Below are 16,835 nucleotides of genomic sequence, written 5' to 3'. Positions count from 1 at the left end.
GAAATGAAGTGCGCAGGGCTTGGCTGGTCACAGCCTGCAGGTACTGCAATCAACACAGCTGGGATTAATGCACCTTAGCCCAGGGAAAGAGGAAAGTTTGCTTCTAATTGAGCAACTGGTACAAGGTCCTGCATGTGGGATGAGGCAACACCAAGCAGTAATACAGGCCGGGAGAGGAACGGATTGAAAACAGCCCTAAAAAGAAGGACTTGGGGGTGTTGGCTGATGAAAAGCTCAGCATGAGCCAACAATGTGCGCTTGCAGCCCAGAAAGCCAACCATATCCTGGAGTGCATTACAAGAATCATGACCAGCAGGTCAAGGGAAGTGATTCTCACCCTCTGTTCCACTCCTATGAGACTCCACATGGAGTATTGTGTCCAGTTCTGGAACTCTCAAGACAGGAAGAACACGGAGCTGTTGAATCCAGGCCACGATGATGATCAGAGGGCTGAAGCACCTCTCCTACAGAGACAGGCAAAGACAGCTGGGGGGGTTGTTTACTCTGAAGAAGAGAATGCTCTGGGGAGACCTTTTAGAGAGGCCCCCCAGCTCCTGAAGTGGCCTACAGAAAAGCTGCGGGGGGACTTTTTAAAAGTGCATTTAGTGGTAGGATGAGGGGTAACGGTCTTAAGTTGGAAGAGGGTAGACTCAAGTTAGACATGAGGAATAAATTTTTCATTGTGAGCATGGCGAGACACTGCAACAGGATGCCCAAGGAAGTTGTGGCTGCCCCCTCCCTGGGAGTGTTCAAGGCCAGGTTGGATGGGGCCTTGAGCAACCTGGTCTGGTGGGAGGTGTCCCTGCCCATGCAGGGGGGTTGGAACTAGATGATCTTTAAGGTCCTTTCCAACCCAAACCATTCTATGAATCTAAGAACCAATGGAGGCACAGCAGACATATCAGAGAGAATTCCAGGAAGGCATAGAAGGACAGATGGAAGACCTAGTTAGGTTATTTATTCACATGGCAGCAAGACTATTACTTTCTTTTTTCTCTCTCAAAACATCCTTAAGGATTAACATCCTTAGCCTTGGGGCCACACCAGGCAGGCACCCAACTGCTCCCCAAGAAGTACTTCACGTTCCAGGCTATATCACTTTTCCAGCACTGTTCCCTACAGCTCTATGAGACTATTACTGTTACAGTTCTGAAATACACTTCAGAAAATAAGGATGGGCCACTCTTCAGGCTGATCCGAAAGGTGACAAGTGACCTCCATTAGTGTGGAAGCACCTCTGGAGAAAATTATGCTTTATTATGATTAATCAAACAGGAACAAAACATGTCTGACAATATAATACTTCAGTACAGACAATACATTCTGGTTGCTAATCACAATGCTGGTTTCTGAACATTCTGATTCACCTCTTCAGTATACCACAGTCTGTTTGACCTCCTTCAAGTCTTCTTATTGTCTCCTTACCATTAATAAGAGTACAAAGTATGTATTTATCTTCATGCTCACAACTCAAACACAGACAAACAGGTTTTATTTGAACCTTCCCAAACAAATTCACCTTTGGAACAAAACAACTTTGCTCAGAAGGGAGATTTTTTTTAGTTGTTGTTTATATATAACCTAAAAATAGTTATTTCAGATGGAACATTCAGCTCAGGCTTTAGTTAAGCACAGCCTACATGACACACTAATAGCCCATCTACAGACAAGGCCATGTTCTGCAGATTCATCGCCACCTTTTTACTCATCAATTCACTTCAAATGAACCCCCTACTCAAGACATCAACAAAAATCATTTGCTCAGTACAAAACTGCTTGTTGCAAATGGTTGTTAAATGCTACGTTTTCTCCTACTGCAGCCAGTTTTCCAATACTTTTAAGTATTGCATGTATTTTGTATTTCAGCCTAAATACCTAGTTTGAAAGCATCCCTCAGGGCTGAGCTAATCAAGAAAACAAGAGAGAACTGTCATTACTACAGGGTCAAACACTAATGCAGTCTTTACTCAAGAGACTGTAAATTACACTTCAATGTGAGCAAGAAAAACCTTGCTCCCAAACCACCCAATAGTGCCATGTAACCTATGAATAAATTACTAGTCATGAAAAGGTTACAGAGAGCAGCTTGCTATAATCTTGTAAGCATGAACTGAAGATAACCAAACAACAAACTGTTCACAGAACAGCCTACAGTAGTTCTCTCATGCTTGCTACAACAGAGAGAGCAAAGTGACTGTAGTATGGACCCAGTCGCCCGCTCATGACTTCTGCTCCCTCTCAAACGCAGCAGCACAGAGAGCATCTTTATCACTTATATTCAAGTAGGGTCTTGCATGGGGCCTCGAATAAGCTTCCCAGTCTCAAACACAACATTTCTGTTAAAAACCATAGTCAGTCAAATCTACTGAGAAAACAAAAGAGTACTTTTCCATAACTAGACAAGAGCCCTTTGTTTAGCCTTACTAAAGCCTTCAGTTCTTTGCCATGAGGAAAACGTTTAAACTGGTCAATGGCAAAAGTCAATTTGGTGAGCTAATGTAATTAATAAATGCCATCCATATGCCTCTGCTTGATGTTTTATAAAGACAATTGGCCATGAAGAGCAGGGCAAACAGAGAGCTCTGTAAGCAACTGGCTTCTCCACGGGGAGCTCAGCTGCTGCAGGGAGGACCAAGATCTTCTCCAGGCTCAGAGTTCCCTGCCAAAATGCTATGTCCCTCTACCAAGGGACATACCATCCTCTCTGGAAGCATTAGATCACAACCCTGTATTTGAAATGGAGCTTTTCACAACTTGCACCTCTGCTAGCCAAGAAATCAGGTTCGGACCTCTGCTAGTCAAGAAATTAGGCATTGAGCAGGGCATCCTGTAATTACACTTAAGATTAGGACCACAGAGACTTAGATCCATCATAACTTCAAACAAACCCAAGGATTACAGCTCATTCTCCAAAGTCCACCATCTTTATCCCATTAGCTGCAGCAATTGTCTCAAACCTACCACAGTAGTACCATCTGCCCAAGAACTCCAATATCTGTACCCGACTTCAAACCCCAAGATATTTGTCCCAACTTGTTCCCAAAGATGAGGCTCTCATCTACTTCCTTGATAAGGATCAAGAAAAAATGCAGAGAAAACATCTCTGCACTTTAGGCCTGAATATTAAGTCAGTTCCAATTCAGACCTTGGGGCTAAGACATTAAAAAGAGAAACTGCTTTGGTGTTTGATCTCACGTCAAGAATCATCTGTTCTTTAATTTTTAAATTACAAGCTAACCTGGGAGGGAAACCTATTCCCAGCAAGCTGCTCCTGAGAACATCCAGATATGGGGCAGCTTCATTGCAGCACCAGAATCTTAATAACTAAGACTGGTGTGAAAACCCAAAGCTCCCCTGAATTTCCAGTGCAAGACAGAGCAGGCAGCTGTTGGATGGGAGCACCCAGATGTTCATCCAGAGCAAGGGAAGCAGCCATGGCAGATGCTGCTGGATGATTCCAAGCACTGCCAAGCCACAAAAACAGCAGTGGATGGATATTTATTAATTTTACAGTGGGAAGAAAAAACTCGCATGAATTGAGGATGGGTGGAAATAAATCAAGACTAAAAAATTTCCTATCTTTTTTTGAAACTTACTTGGCAATGCTGATTTAACGCACGAGACATACGCATGGCATAAAAATCTGAAACACCACCCCTCTCTTCAGTCCTTTTTTTTTCTCCTCTACTTACTATAGCCAGAGTCTAGCTGCATTTTGGTTTTTTTTTAAAAAAAAAAACAAAAACAAAACAAAAAACCCCACCCAAAACCAGCAAAACAAAACAAAAAAACCAAAACCCAAGATTCCTCCTCTCCAATACACTATTAATTTTCCAAACTCCAAAAGCAGAGCAACCACTAGAAACTAATGCAGGGAAATTATAGCATCATATTTCTAAAATACTAAACAGTTCTGAATAATACACCAAATACTACCTTTGGACCATCCTTCAATAACTGCAGTTATGCCAACAGATCAGAGCTCAGAAGCTTACAGAAGAACCAGAAAGACCACCCAGCTGACACTGATGTCCTAATGCTCTATTTTAGGTATTTTACTGAAAGCCTTAAAACCAACCCCATGGATGCATTGCTGACATGAAGCAAAATCTCCAGAAACCTCACTGAGGAAGAGGAGAACCACAATTAACTCTCTATTAGGAGAGCAGCACTGTAATGCTGCGGTATGTAGCACGACCTGCCAGCCAACACGTGCTTGGGCTTGCAGAGAAGGTCAGACCATCACACAGGCTCTGGAAAACCATTCGTCTCACTGCTGCAAACCAGGATGAAAGGGAAAGCTTTATCAGACTCTTCCGAATGGGAGCTGACACATACAGCTGGATGCTTGGCACTGCTCTCTGGTGCTATTAAAATCAGCAAGAGCTGACTCCCACTATGATCAGGACCGGTCCCAACCTTTTAAAAAGCACATTAGGCCTCTCACAGAGTATGACTCTTCTTTCCAGCAGTTTTATGTTGCTCACTTTCTGCCTACTAAAAGGAAACCAGGAAAAGATACATAAAAAGCACATTTTTTTGCCATTCAGCCAAGCCTGGGTGAACCCCCTACATCCTTTCAGGGTTACCAGACCCTACTCCAATCCAGCATCTCACCCCATGCGGCACTGATGGCAGCAAACCCCCTTGCAAGTGCTGGCTGTGATACACCAGCCCTGATGATACACTAGCAACAGATTCAGCTTCCTCTCACCCTCTGCATCCCCACTGTGTCCCCAGATAGCTGCTCCCCCAGAGGAGCTGGCACAGGACACTGAAACACACACACATCTGCAGTACAGCCTATGTCAGGGCACATGAAGCATGCACCCGGCACAGACAAACTGCTCCCAGGTTCAGTGGAGTGAACCTGAGGAATTCGCTGCTTTAGGAAATAAAAAATCTGCTGCCTTCACCTCCCCTGCTCATAAAAGACCTAAAAAACCCAACCAGCCAAACAAAAAAACCCTGGATAATTAATCAGAAACAAGACTTTTCCCTTAAAGCTTTGCCTAAATAATAATAATAAATAGCAGAATCAAATGAAGGGGAAGAAATTTTCAGGTAAAAATAATTGACAGTGCTCTTGAAAGCCAGCAGGTTTCTCTAAGCATCCATATAAATTTTCTCTTATGACCAAGAGAGCTTCCAAAGAGAAGCCAGATTTGGCATCTATCTTTTCCCACAGACCGGTCTACAAAGTCCTGTCTTAAGGGATCATGTAGCTGCAGCATAATGAAAAGAAAGGAAAAAAAAAAAAAAAAAAAAAGGGGGTGGGGTGGGAGGGAAAAAAAATAAAGAGGAAAAGAAAAAGAAAAGGAAAAAAGCCACTCTCCCTTACTTTTCCAATCCTTCCACAACTTCCTGGCAGGGCGCTGTACCAGGGTCAGGCAGGCTCCCCCCGCCTCACCCTCCCCACTGCCTCCCGCACACCCCAACAACCCAGCCCGTGCTGCCGCAGCGCCTTCATCCTAAGGCAAATAAGAATAAAACTTAATGCTTTACCAATTACTGTGGCAGTTTAACAGTTACTACACCACCAGAGAACTTTGTGATAACAGCATTTCTATGAAATTAAAGTGTACTGTAACTCGTTAGCCGAGGGTATTTCTGCAGTGCAGTTACACTTAGCGGAAAGAGGAGTCGGTGTTCTACACAAGCCTGTTTTAATTAGTCCTTAAGAAAAGTGTTTTGCAATTGTATCCTTAGAAATCCCTAACGATGAGCCAGATTTCACGAAGGCTGTGACTGGGCTAATTTATACAACAGCTAGACAACTTCAAAAGTTAACCCAAGCTAGTGACATTATTTAGTTCAGTGAAGCGGCTCATTTTAATTGGATTAAATTGTCACGGTTTTTTTCATTTTATACTGAAACCTCAACTTATTATTTCCTAATATTTGCCCAAACACTGCAACTGTGTCGTCTGCATGCCCCCTTCCCTCAAGAAAATCTCAGATCCGCCGATGAAAATACTAAAACCCCCTGTGAGCGGCCCTACCCGGCTCCCTACCGCAGAAGGGCGGGAGCGGTTCTCCGGAGAGTGGCTTTTCCGGGGGTACAAATCCCGGCAACGGAGTAAATTGCATTGAGCAGGAGTCCTCGCTTAGCAAATACCGGGGCTGAGGAAAAACTGTAAACAGCGGTATTATCCCGAACAACTCGCAGCAAGTCCGCAGGAGAGAGGCCGGCGAGGCCAGCGGCAGGCTCGGGCTCCGCGGAGCCGGCACCGGTGGTTCCGCGGCCGGGCAGGCGGCTGGGCGGGAGGCGCGAAGCGGTGCGCACCCGCGCAAGGGGAGGCGCAGGCAGCGCGGCGTACCCGAAGGCTTTGAAGGGTCCTGAGCCACGCAGCCAATGCTAGCTCCGTTTTTTGGTTGTTATTTTTCTCTTTTAGCAACGAACCAAGGGAGTTATTTTCCCACCTCACCGCGTTTACCTCGGGCGGCCGCTCGGACACGGTGCGGCCCGGCGGTTCCAAACGCGGGGTCCGGACGGGTACAAAACCCCGCGGGACGCTGCGCCCCGAGGGTTCCTGGGCCCATCCCGCTCCGCCGCAGCCCCTCGGACGCCCCACGGCAGCCGGGCAGCCCCCCCTCCTCCGGAGCGTCAGAGAAAGAGGCACCAGGGGGGCTCCGGGGCCGGCCGGCGGCTGGGTTGTCGCAGCAAACTTCGGAGGAGGCTCGCTGGAGGGCGGCAGGGTGCTCGGCTTGGCTTCGTGGGTTTTTCTCTTTGGGAATTGTAGGGATGTCTCTTTTTGGGTTTTTTTGAGGATAACCGCTGTTTGCAGAGCGCTCAGCTATCAACAGATGCCCCCGCGAACCCGTCCGCTGGCCCGGCGAGCACCGATGCCGCGGGGCAGGGCCAGGACTACGCGCCCCGAGCTCAGCAGACGGAGCCGAGGAGGCCTCCCCCGTCCCGTCCCGTCCCGTCCCGCCGCCCTCCCGCTCCCCTCCGCCCGTCCCGGCACTCACCGGCTGCCCGGAGGCGCAGGCCACGAAGCTGACGGTGAGCGCCAGCCACACGCCCCGCATTATTCCCGCGGAGCCGGCGCGGCGGCGGCGGCCACCTGGGGCCGGGCACAAAGGAGAAACCTGGGGCCGGCGGCGCTCGGCAGCGCCCGGGGGGGCGCGGGGCAGGACCGCGGACGCCCTCCGCTTGTCGCGCTCCTTCCGCTCCTCTCCGCGCTCCGCTCCGCCGCTACCCGGCGAGCCCGGTACTGCGCGGCGCTGGGGCGCCCGGGCTGCAGGCTGCGCGCTGCCGGCTCCGCCGCCCTGCCTCCTTCCCTCCCTCCCTCCTTCCTTCCCTCCGCCCCGAGTGCGCGGCGGCGGCGGCGCGGCTCCCAGTTAAACCCCGCAGAAATTCCTGCAGGATTACAACACAGATTGGCAGCTCCCCCAGCCAGTGGAAGGAGGCGGCGCGATGCCGCCGCCGGCTCTCGCCCCTCGCAAATTCAACCAACTTTCCCCACACACACACTCCTTCCCTCCTCCGCCGCCGCGGTCTCCCCTTTCTCGTTTTTCCCCCCTCCCTCCCCAGTGGAAAACATGAGCAGCGCCGCGGGCTGGCCGAGCCAGGGCTGGCCCGGTATAAAGGGGCGGGGGGGGGGGGGGGTTGTGGAAGTGGAAAGGCTCCCTCTTTTCAAGGGAAATCTGGCCGCGGCAGCGTGTTTTTAGAGCTCTGCCGGCGGATTTTGCATCGTTGCTCCGGGCCATCCTCCCAGATTTGCCTGGGTGGCAGCATCTAGTATCGGACGAAACAGGATGGAAGGGTTAAAAATAACGGGGAGGGGGGATATTCCAAAATTTTAGCCTATTTTGGATCCCCACTTGGCTTTCTGCCTCAAGATTTTCAATTTTGGGGGCTTTTCTCCCTCAACAAGAAAACTAGAAACTTTTAAGGATGAGAAGATGGGAAGTAAGAGACAGCTGAGATTTGCACCTAGTTTCATCGGTGCAGGAGCTACGTCTTCAAAATAAATACAGCAGGAACTGACAGCCCCAAGAATGTGTGCTCCAAAAGCCAAAACAAGAAGTCTTGCCGTGACTAGTCCGTGGTATTTCTCAACTGGGCAAAATGGTGGTATTGCAGAGTCTCAGCCTGATGCACGCTCCTGTGCCAGCGCATTTCCACTGCTGAACGTGTCCATATATTACATCAGTCACTGGGCACGGGGAAGGAGCAATAACCAGGAAAGCAAAATATGTCAGGCTCTCTTACAAACTTCCACTCGTGATTTAACTCAGAGGGCTGTAGGCAGCTTTTTATAGCCTGAGTCAAATGGTCCTAAGGATGTAATGGTCTTTTTGTTTTAGCAAAACCTTTACTTCTTGGAGGACCCTGGCCACAGAGGGGGCAAGAAGAGCCCAGGGAATATATGTCTCCCCGGATATTTTCCCCACACAGTTATTTTTCTATGTCCTTCACCTTGCTTCCCCCCATGCTCTGTGGAGTGCTTTGGCCAACGGGTGGTGTTGACATCTCAACTACCTTCTGTTCCCATTCTGCTTGCCTTCCTATCAAGACAGGAATGCCATGTAAGTAAAGAAAATGATTTGGCACAATTGCTCACCTTGCTCATCGCCTTCTTGACCTCTCCCAGACAAAGGAACACCCTAGAGATCCCTCTGAAAGTGTGGGTGCAGCAGCTAGCTCTGTGCTGGGACACAGCAGGGCCCTTGCTCCCAGAGGGGTAGGTGGCCATGCCTGGAGTGCTCTTGCTGTGCACAACTCAGTCCCAGGAACGTGATACTTCTCAAGAGTTACCACACTTGCTATTTCTAGATCTACCTTCCGGACATGCCATGCTGTTGATTTTTAGGCTGCATTCCTCACTGGAATCTTTTCAGATTTTTAGTGGTCTGCTGGGGGGATCTTACACTGATTAATATGTTCTTTATATTAAGTACATTGATTTATAGAACACTTCTCCTTCAAAGTATGTTGCAAATACCTAGGACACAATTCTGTGTGTCCTCTTGGTTGGTAGACAGCAGGGTAGCAATCCAACTAAACAACAACTTCAGCACTGTTTGATGTGGGTGAGTGAAGTGCAGTGAAGCAAAGGGAGGAAAACTCCAGTTGGGCCAAATCTGTAGGACCTCACATAGGCACAGATAAAGAGGTTGCAACTTGCCCCAAGTCAAACAGAAACCAGAAATAGCATTCCTTATTCTGGCAGGATCCTTAACAGCGGGAAAACAGAACTGCACATTAAAAACAAATAACATAAAAGAGCATATGTGAAGACAGAGAAGCTGACTACAGAAAGCATGTTACGGTTTTCAGATACCAAGGGGCAGGTGGTTTACTACAGCAGGGTGGTTTTTTTAGCATTCAGACCTTTCAGACACATCTTTAATAAGTAAACCAAGCTCACCTTTTCTTGCAGGTATACAGTTCATGATTGTCAGGGATTTACGTACTCGGTAGAATCCATTAAAACCAAAATATCATCTGCAGCCTGCAAAGGGAGGGTCTTCCTCAGCAGCTAATGGGCTCCTCATGGACCACAAGCATCCATACAGGCAGTGCCCATGAAGAACTCGGGGCTAAGAACTGCAAAATCCCCAGATGCCTACAAACATCCTTAAATCTGGGGAGGCAATGTCTGATGCCAAACACAAAGCTAAGCACATGCACTAGTACTTTAAGAAACACAACTGAAGATCCAAAGCCAAATGGATGATTTGGAAAGATAGAAATGACCATGAGGAGGAAAGAAGAGAAAATAACCCTTGTAAGACACAGAAATTAAAAAAAGGACACAGAAATAAAAAAAAGTTGTATTTGGATCCCCTTGCTGCCTCCCCACACTCCTGAGGTTGGGAGTACTTGTAGTGCAGTAGGAGCACTTCCACATGTGGTCCCAGGAAGGATGGCTGTGCTACCTCATCACAGCCAAGTCCTCTGGCACCTGCTCCGACTGTCACCCTGATTTTATAAGGAAAGAGGCAAGTGGAAAACCCAGCACAAAACTGAAACCAAATGTTTTTAATGTAAATGAATTATTTAATAAGAACTGCAATGAGAGGGTAATTGCAGTCAAGCAATAAGACAGAGCTGCCAAGAGAAAGCAAGAGCTGCCTGGACGTTTCTGATGCAATCTGTCAGGCAGTGATCACTGTGCTGCCTTTGTGCCACCCAGAGTCCCCCCCCCCCCCTCTCATGGGCACTGGCCACCCAATTGCAACCCCAACATCGGATCACACCAGGCTGGAATGACATTAAAGTGGGATCAAGGAGCAAACTTCCCCAAAGACCATTTTTTCACAAAATATCTCACGGGCTGGAAGGATGCAAGGGGACCTTGTGTAGTATGGGCCATGTGGTGATCATCTACAGAAAAGCCCCAACAATAGCCCAAATGTCCACCAAATTTGAAAATTTAGCTTGGCATCTCTCCCAGAGGAAATAGATTTTCTGGATTTGTACCCTGTGTTCCTGGCTCTGGCTCATTTGCACTGTGCAGTCACAGCACTGAGTGACTTCACACCCGTGGAAATGTGTCTAAAGCTGGGAGTACCTCAAAGCACAGACAGACCTTTGCAGGACCTTTTTAGTGGATTGTGCCATGGAGCTACTGGAATCTTAGGGAAGAGCCATGGTTGGAAAGAGATGGGAGCTGTGCAAAAGCAAGTTTGGAAATCTCAGGAGAAAGTTTTCTAGCCTGTGGCTGCCGAGGCACCATAACAAACACTTTAAGTGTGTGTTCAGCAAGTTCCCAAGCACTTCCCAAGCATTCATCTCTGCATGGCCAAGTTCTCCAGTGGACTTACACTACAGGGCTAAGGAAAGAGATTATATAGGGAATTGCTAATAATGCTGGTTCTTCATTAAGATTTCCTGCCAATAATACAAGGCAGGATTGAGAACACTTGGCCCAGAGCACCAGCAAACACAGCAAAACCCTGAGCCTTATGCTGGGTGATGAGGTGGCATTGGCAGGAGCTGACATTTGTTGTATAAATGATCAGTAGCTGTGTTTGTGCCCAGGATGGAGATCATAAAAGGTGGTAAATTATCCCAAATAACTTACTCATATAGCAGTATAACCTGTGAGAAGGAAGAATCTGACACTGAATGTGTTTGAATCCATACTGGCAATGATCTGAAGTAAACTTGCTAGAATTGGTCGGTAGGACAGTTCAAAGTGAGACATTACTACATCACCAAACTTCCAAATTTTGTTTCCAATTTAACAACAATAAAAATATCCATCTCGTCTATTGAAATGTCTCACTAAATATTTGCAAGTGCAGTTTTGTTTATTTCTCTGTTATAATCTGAATTCAGGGATGTGGTAGGATGGGACTTGCACTCATGGGACCACTGAACCACAGAAGAGCTGGTAGCAATTTTTGGTAATACGTCACTGAATGTTTCTTTTCTGCATCAGTTTTTAATACTGCAATTACATGAACATGCATCCTTCTTCAGCAGGCTCTTGTTGCAAGGGTACCTCTTCTAATCATCCTCCTCCAAATACACTGGGACATCTTTGTTTCTCTTTGATTGAAAGGTCTCTTCTGCTATGCAGCTTCTGAATCATAGAGTTATGCTGGTTATTTATTTTTTAGTTCACCTATCTGTTTATTTTTATTAGAAATGAAATGCAAAATATGTCTGTGCAGAAGTGGGTGCTCCCTGATAGCTGAAAGAAGAGCATGGCAGGAGCTAAGGGCAGGATGAAGCAACCAGTGCTTGTTGTGTCTGATGTGGCACTCTCAGGGCCATACAGTAGGAATGTCTGTGGTTTATAACTCTGGTCTTTATACAAATGCAATTGAAAGTCTGAGCTTGGCTTGCAACTTAGTTAGGCAGCAACTGAAACAGAAAACTTGCAAATAAAAATTTTTGTTCATTTTCTGTGGAAAAAGAACAGTGGTGAGGAGGGAGCTGAAGGAGGACCATGATGACCCTGTGTTCTTGCACCAGGGGAGGTCTAGACCAGATAGGAGGAAGAATTTCTTTACTGAGAGATTATCTAGGCACTGGAATGGGTTGCCCAGGGAGGTGGTGGAATCACCATCCCTGGAAGTATTTAAAAACTGTGTGGGTGGGGCACTTCAGGACATGCTCTAGTGGGTGATACAAATATTGATAAATATATTTTACTGGGGGTGGGGCATGTTGCCAGTGGGATGCAGTGATCTTAGAGATCTTTTCCTATAACAATTCTGTATTTCTGTGATTCTTCCCCTACATAAGACTCATCCTAGAAGAAAATAAAAGGCTGGCATTACCGGGAGAGCAGAAGCAGCAGCTTCCTCAGGAATGGGGAGCAGGGTGAAGCAGTCCAGGAGCAGACTGGAAATGAAGCTGGTTTGTGTTTTTCACTGTGGAACAAGAGGAGTGAGTATCAATGTTAAGGGACAAAGAGAGAGACTTAGGCTGGGGGCTTCAGTCCAGTGATGGGTGCTGAGGGGGATGAGGTAAGCAGGGGGGTCTGGAATTATCTGCTAGGTAGGAATGGTACTAGCCAGCTTTCCAGAAGAGTTCAGGAAGTTGTGACCCCCACCTAGAGGGGGAAATCTCAACCAGTCACTCATCCAGATGCAGAGATGGCCCTCACACCTGGCAGTGCTCCTAGAGCGGGTCTCATTCCCTGCCATTCAGCAAGTGTCTGGAACTTTTAAATGCTAAATATGTGACTCAATTGCTTTGCTCATTTGGGGGTGGTGTGTCTCTTGCCAGCAGCCACCAAAAGCAAAGAGAATTACACAATACTGACAATGGGAGCCACCAAAATCATGAAATTTAGCCAAAGAAATTTTTTATTCCCAGCTTTGGCTCATAAGAAATTCAGTGTCACTTCATTCTGGCCTCCTGAACAGGGTAAAATTTACCATTCTGCCACTCCAGTGAAGGCTATAACATTTTTTTAGTTAATTTTTTTTTTCTCTTTTCTTCTTTTCTTTTTTTATTAACTTTTTGTTTGGTTGGTTGGTTGGTTTTTTGGTTTTTTTTTTTTTTTTTTTTTTTTTTTTTTTGTTAGGACAAAATACAAAAGATAATTTGTGATCTATAAAAGTTTCATTTAGAGCCATGGCTCGATATTTGCCTGAGACATTTGCATAGTTGGGAGCATCTCATACATGACAGTCCCTGCAAATGAAATGCATTTTTGATTTGGTTTATTATCTCAAAAGATGGTATCGTGGCTAAGGTTTGTATGCAGTACATCAGCAGAAAAATACGGAAGAGATTAATTAAAATATATTTTAATTCTGCCAGGTATACTGCTGAAGTAATGAAAGTCAGTTAGACATACATTTGGCTGCTATTGCTAACTGAATAATGCAAGTAATAACAGAGACATCTATTCAATTCCTGATGAACACGAGTAATTTCCATTATCTTAAAATGTGTAGGAGTTATGAATTATAGGTGCAGAGATTGCCCAACACTTTTTCATTATTATATCTTGTTGTCAGGTGCTTATATATTTGCCAAAGTTTAATGCATCAAGCTGAAATTTCCTATTCTGGATATCAGCCTCCGGCTGACTTTTATTTGTTTCATTTTATTTTTGTTTTGCAAGTTTTATCAAGAATGGTGCATCTGTATCCAAGAGCAAGGTTAGGAGCAAGCATGTTATTTTGTCTATGTAAAGCCAAATTCCTTCAAACGTTTATCTGAGAAGACATTTTACCTCCATGCATGGAAGCAAGAAGCAAAAATGTGGCAAAAAGACTGAATCAAACACTAGAAGTTCTCTTTTCAACACATTTGGGAAATTATTGCCAAATTTGGGTGACGTCTAAACGTTACTATCTTTGCAGTTTGTACATGCTCGACAGTGACTTGTTAAATTCTGACATCTAAAAATCTCATCTAGGCCTGGCATGTTCCAGCTCAGAGCCACAGAAATGTCTCTGTGGTTGGTCTCCAAATAAAAGGGCTGGCTGTAGATTTCCTCTCAACACTTGCAAGACAAGGTCTGCTGTGTGTGCCTGCACAGTGAGGGGGAAGAGAAGGGAATTTCATTTACTCCTGGAGGAATAAAGAGCAGGGCAGTAGTTGTAGAGTAGGGAGGAAGAGGGGCAACATGGGGAGGGAGCATAACAGTGGGAGAAGGACAGGAGTGAGTGCAGAAGAAGACATTGTCACAGAGTGCCAGGGCATCAGATGTGGGTAAATGATACCCACAAGGGGAGAGAAGGAAGAGGGAAAGGCAAAGCTGTGCCTGGAGTCACTGGGAGAAGAGGGAGAGGGAAAAGGCCCTGCCAAAGACAAGACACAGGAACAGCGTGGCCAGCAGGTCCAAGGAAGGGATTCTGCCCCTGTACTCAGCCCTGGTGAGGCCACACCTCGAGTCCTGTGTCCAGTTCTGGGCCCCTCAGTTCAGGAAGGATATCGAGGTCCTGGAGCAGGTCCAAAGGAGGGCAACCAGGCTGGTGAAGAGATCCAGCACAGATCCTATGAGGAGAGGCTGAGGGAGCTGGGGCTGTTCAGCCTGGAGAAGAGGAGGCTCAGGGGAGACCTCATCACTCTCTACAACTCCCTGAAAGGAGGTTGGAGCCAGGTAGGGGTTGGTCTCTTTTCCCAGGCAACCCTCAGCAAGACAAGAGGGTATGGTCTCAAGTTGTGCCAAGGGAGGTTTAGGTTGGACATTAGAAAGAATTTCTTTACTGAGAGGGTGATCAGGCATTGGAATGGGCTGCCCCGGGAAGTGGTGGATTCTCCATCCCTGGAGATATTTAAAAAGAGACTGGATGTGGCACTCAGTGCCATGGGCTGGTAACTGCAGCGGTAGTGGATCAAGGGTTGGACTTGATGATCTCTGAGGTCCCTTCCAACCCTGCTAATTCTGTGATTCTGTGATTCTATGATACTGATGCCCATCACTGGGCAACTGTGTTCTCTTCTGTACCACAAAATTATAACACCAGGTGTAAGGCTCCACGTTCCTCTGCTGTCAGCAAATAGCAATGGGAAGATGTCTGTCTGCCCCAACGCTCTGCTATGGCTGATCAGCATAAATAATGTATTTATTATATATAAAGCTGTGTAGTGAGAGATAATGTTGTCAGTAAGATCCATGCAGCGTTTTGTTGCAGAAGTTGAAAGCTATGGAGAGAATGACAAAGATGACTGTAATTAAAGATGGTATCATAAGGCATTAGCTGCAAGGACAACCTTAACTCTGATTTTTCTCCAAGCACTTTGCATTGTAGCTTAAATGTTTTAGTAGCAAAGGCTTTCTTAATGTTACTCTTAAAATATAATGCACGTCATGCTTGGGTTAACTGATTTCTGTTGTCTGACCCTAGAAATTTGTACCCATAGCAATAATCCTTTCACACGTAAGAAAATCACTGGAATTAACTGATACTGCTTATCACTTCCTAAACTATGGGAATAAATAGATAATGTAAGATTTGCTGATATAATACACTGAGCATGCTAAAGTTACTCCAGATTTGTGTATAATCAATGAAAGTATTTTAAAACAGTATTTGCTACATCTTGCCTGCTAATACTTTATTGTTCAGATACAAATATATAAATAGCTTTAAAATAAACAACTTTCAACAGCAAGTGAGCATCTGTCTATCTCAAGCCTTATCACAGCTATTTGAGTATTTCACATTTCTGTTTCTCTGTTGGTGTTGTTTTTACCTTCTCAGGATGTAGCAGGATCCAGAGTCAAAAGAAAAAAAAAAAGATGTGTCCAGGTCATAAATGTTTTACCATATTAATTTCAGTCTCAGGATACACATCCTGTAAGCACCAAAACAAATCAGCCTGCAGTACAAGGAGAATCTTATGGCCTGACTGCCTCTAAGAGAAAATGCAGCTGGACTTTTCATAATAGAGAAAAAGCTTCATTTTCATGTTCTAAGCTTTTTTTTTTCCTTTTTTATATAGTGTAATTGCAAACTCATGAGGTATGTAGAAAAATCTGCTTATTAGGAGTGAAATGAATAATGGTTAATGTCCCTAGATGCTTGTAGAGCAGTCCCTGAGGAAGTCTGACACACAGGCAAGAAGAAATTCTGGCCATGAGATGCCACGGTGTGGGGCTTCCCCTGGCTGGAGCAACCTCATTTGGGGTTTCTGAAATCAAAGGGTAGTGCACACAGTCTCAGTAATGACCAGATTCCTAATGATAGTAAAATAGGAATTATGTGGTGCTGCAAGCAAAGGATGAATTCTGAATGAGAGAAAATGAGTTCAAAGAGTGTGATTAAACAGTGGTAGGCTTAAGGTCTTAATTTTCTTCTCACACTATGGAAAGCAGGAGTAACTCATTTGCAGTCAGTGAAGCTACAGAGATGTAAAATGGCATCGGAGGAGAATCAGGCCATTGTTCTCTGAAAAACTCACTGATAAGACATTAATTACTAAAGAGAAAATGCCATCAAAAGGATTTTAAATGCTTTGCAGAACTCAGGAGACAAACTCATTAAATGTTACGTTGCACAGGGAATTAGTTCCAAATTTGTGAATGCAGAGGAGGCAAATGCTGCACTAGAGATAAATGGATGATCATTCTGAAAGCCTTCTTCAGAAGGCCCACTTTCTTTCAGAGAGGGAGTCAACACCACGTTACATCCAGAGATATGAAATAATTCCAGATAAAATAAAACACCCTGAACCTTGGTCTATCTCACACACTGAATCTCAGCCAACTGCAGTTGTTTAAGGTTTGTAAAAGTTCACTGGATTCTATTTCCTGCCCAGTCTGTCTCCCTTTCCTCCCCCCTCACTCTCAGCTCTTGTCTTAGGTCAAGCCAGGCTTGGAAACAGAGAAGCAAATAGCAGTCTTACAGCATCATGTGCAGTCTTTCTAACTGAACACCGAGTTCAGGTGCTAGAAATCTTATTGGAG

The 16,835-nt window shown here is 45.6% G+C and overlaps 1 protein-coding gene across 1 annotated transcript in view; it reads right to left on the bottom strand.

Moving 5' to 3' along the window:
• The window catches only part of SDC2 (syndecan 2), a 59,081-nt gene extending 51,565 nt beyond the window's left edge, over positions 1 to 7,516 (bottom strand). The window contains exon 1 of the mRNA XM_071738044.1: positions 6,973 to 7,516. Coding sequence (XP_071594145.1) covers positions 6,973 to 7,032 — 60 coding nt within the window. The 5' untranslated portion in view covers positions 7,033 to 7,516. The remainder of the gene's footprint in view (positions 1 to 6,972) is intronic.
• Positions 7,517 to 16,835: the final 9,319 nt, after the last annotated feature.

The sequence above is a fragment of the Heliangelus exortis genome, chromosome 2 (assembly GCF_036169615.1).
Source record: "Heliangelus exortis chromosome 2, bHelExo1.hap1, whole genome shotgun sequence".
Classification (NCBI taxonomy): Eukaryota; Metazoa; Chordata; class Aves; order Apodiformes; family Trochilidae; genus Heliangelus; species Heliangelus exortis.
This window is presented reverse-complemented; position numbering and strand designations above follow the sequence as displayed.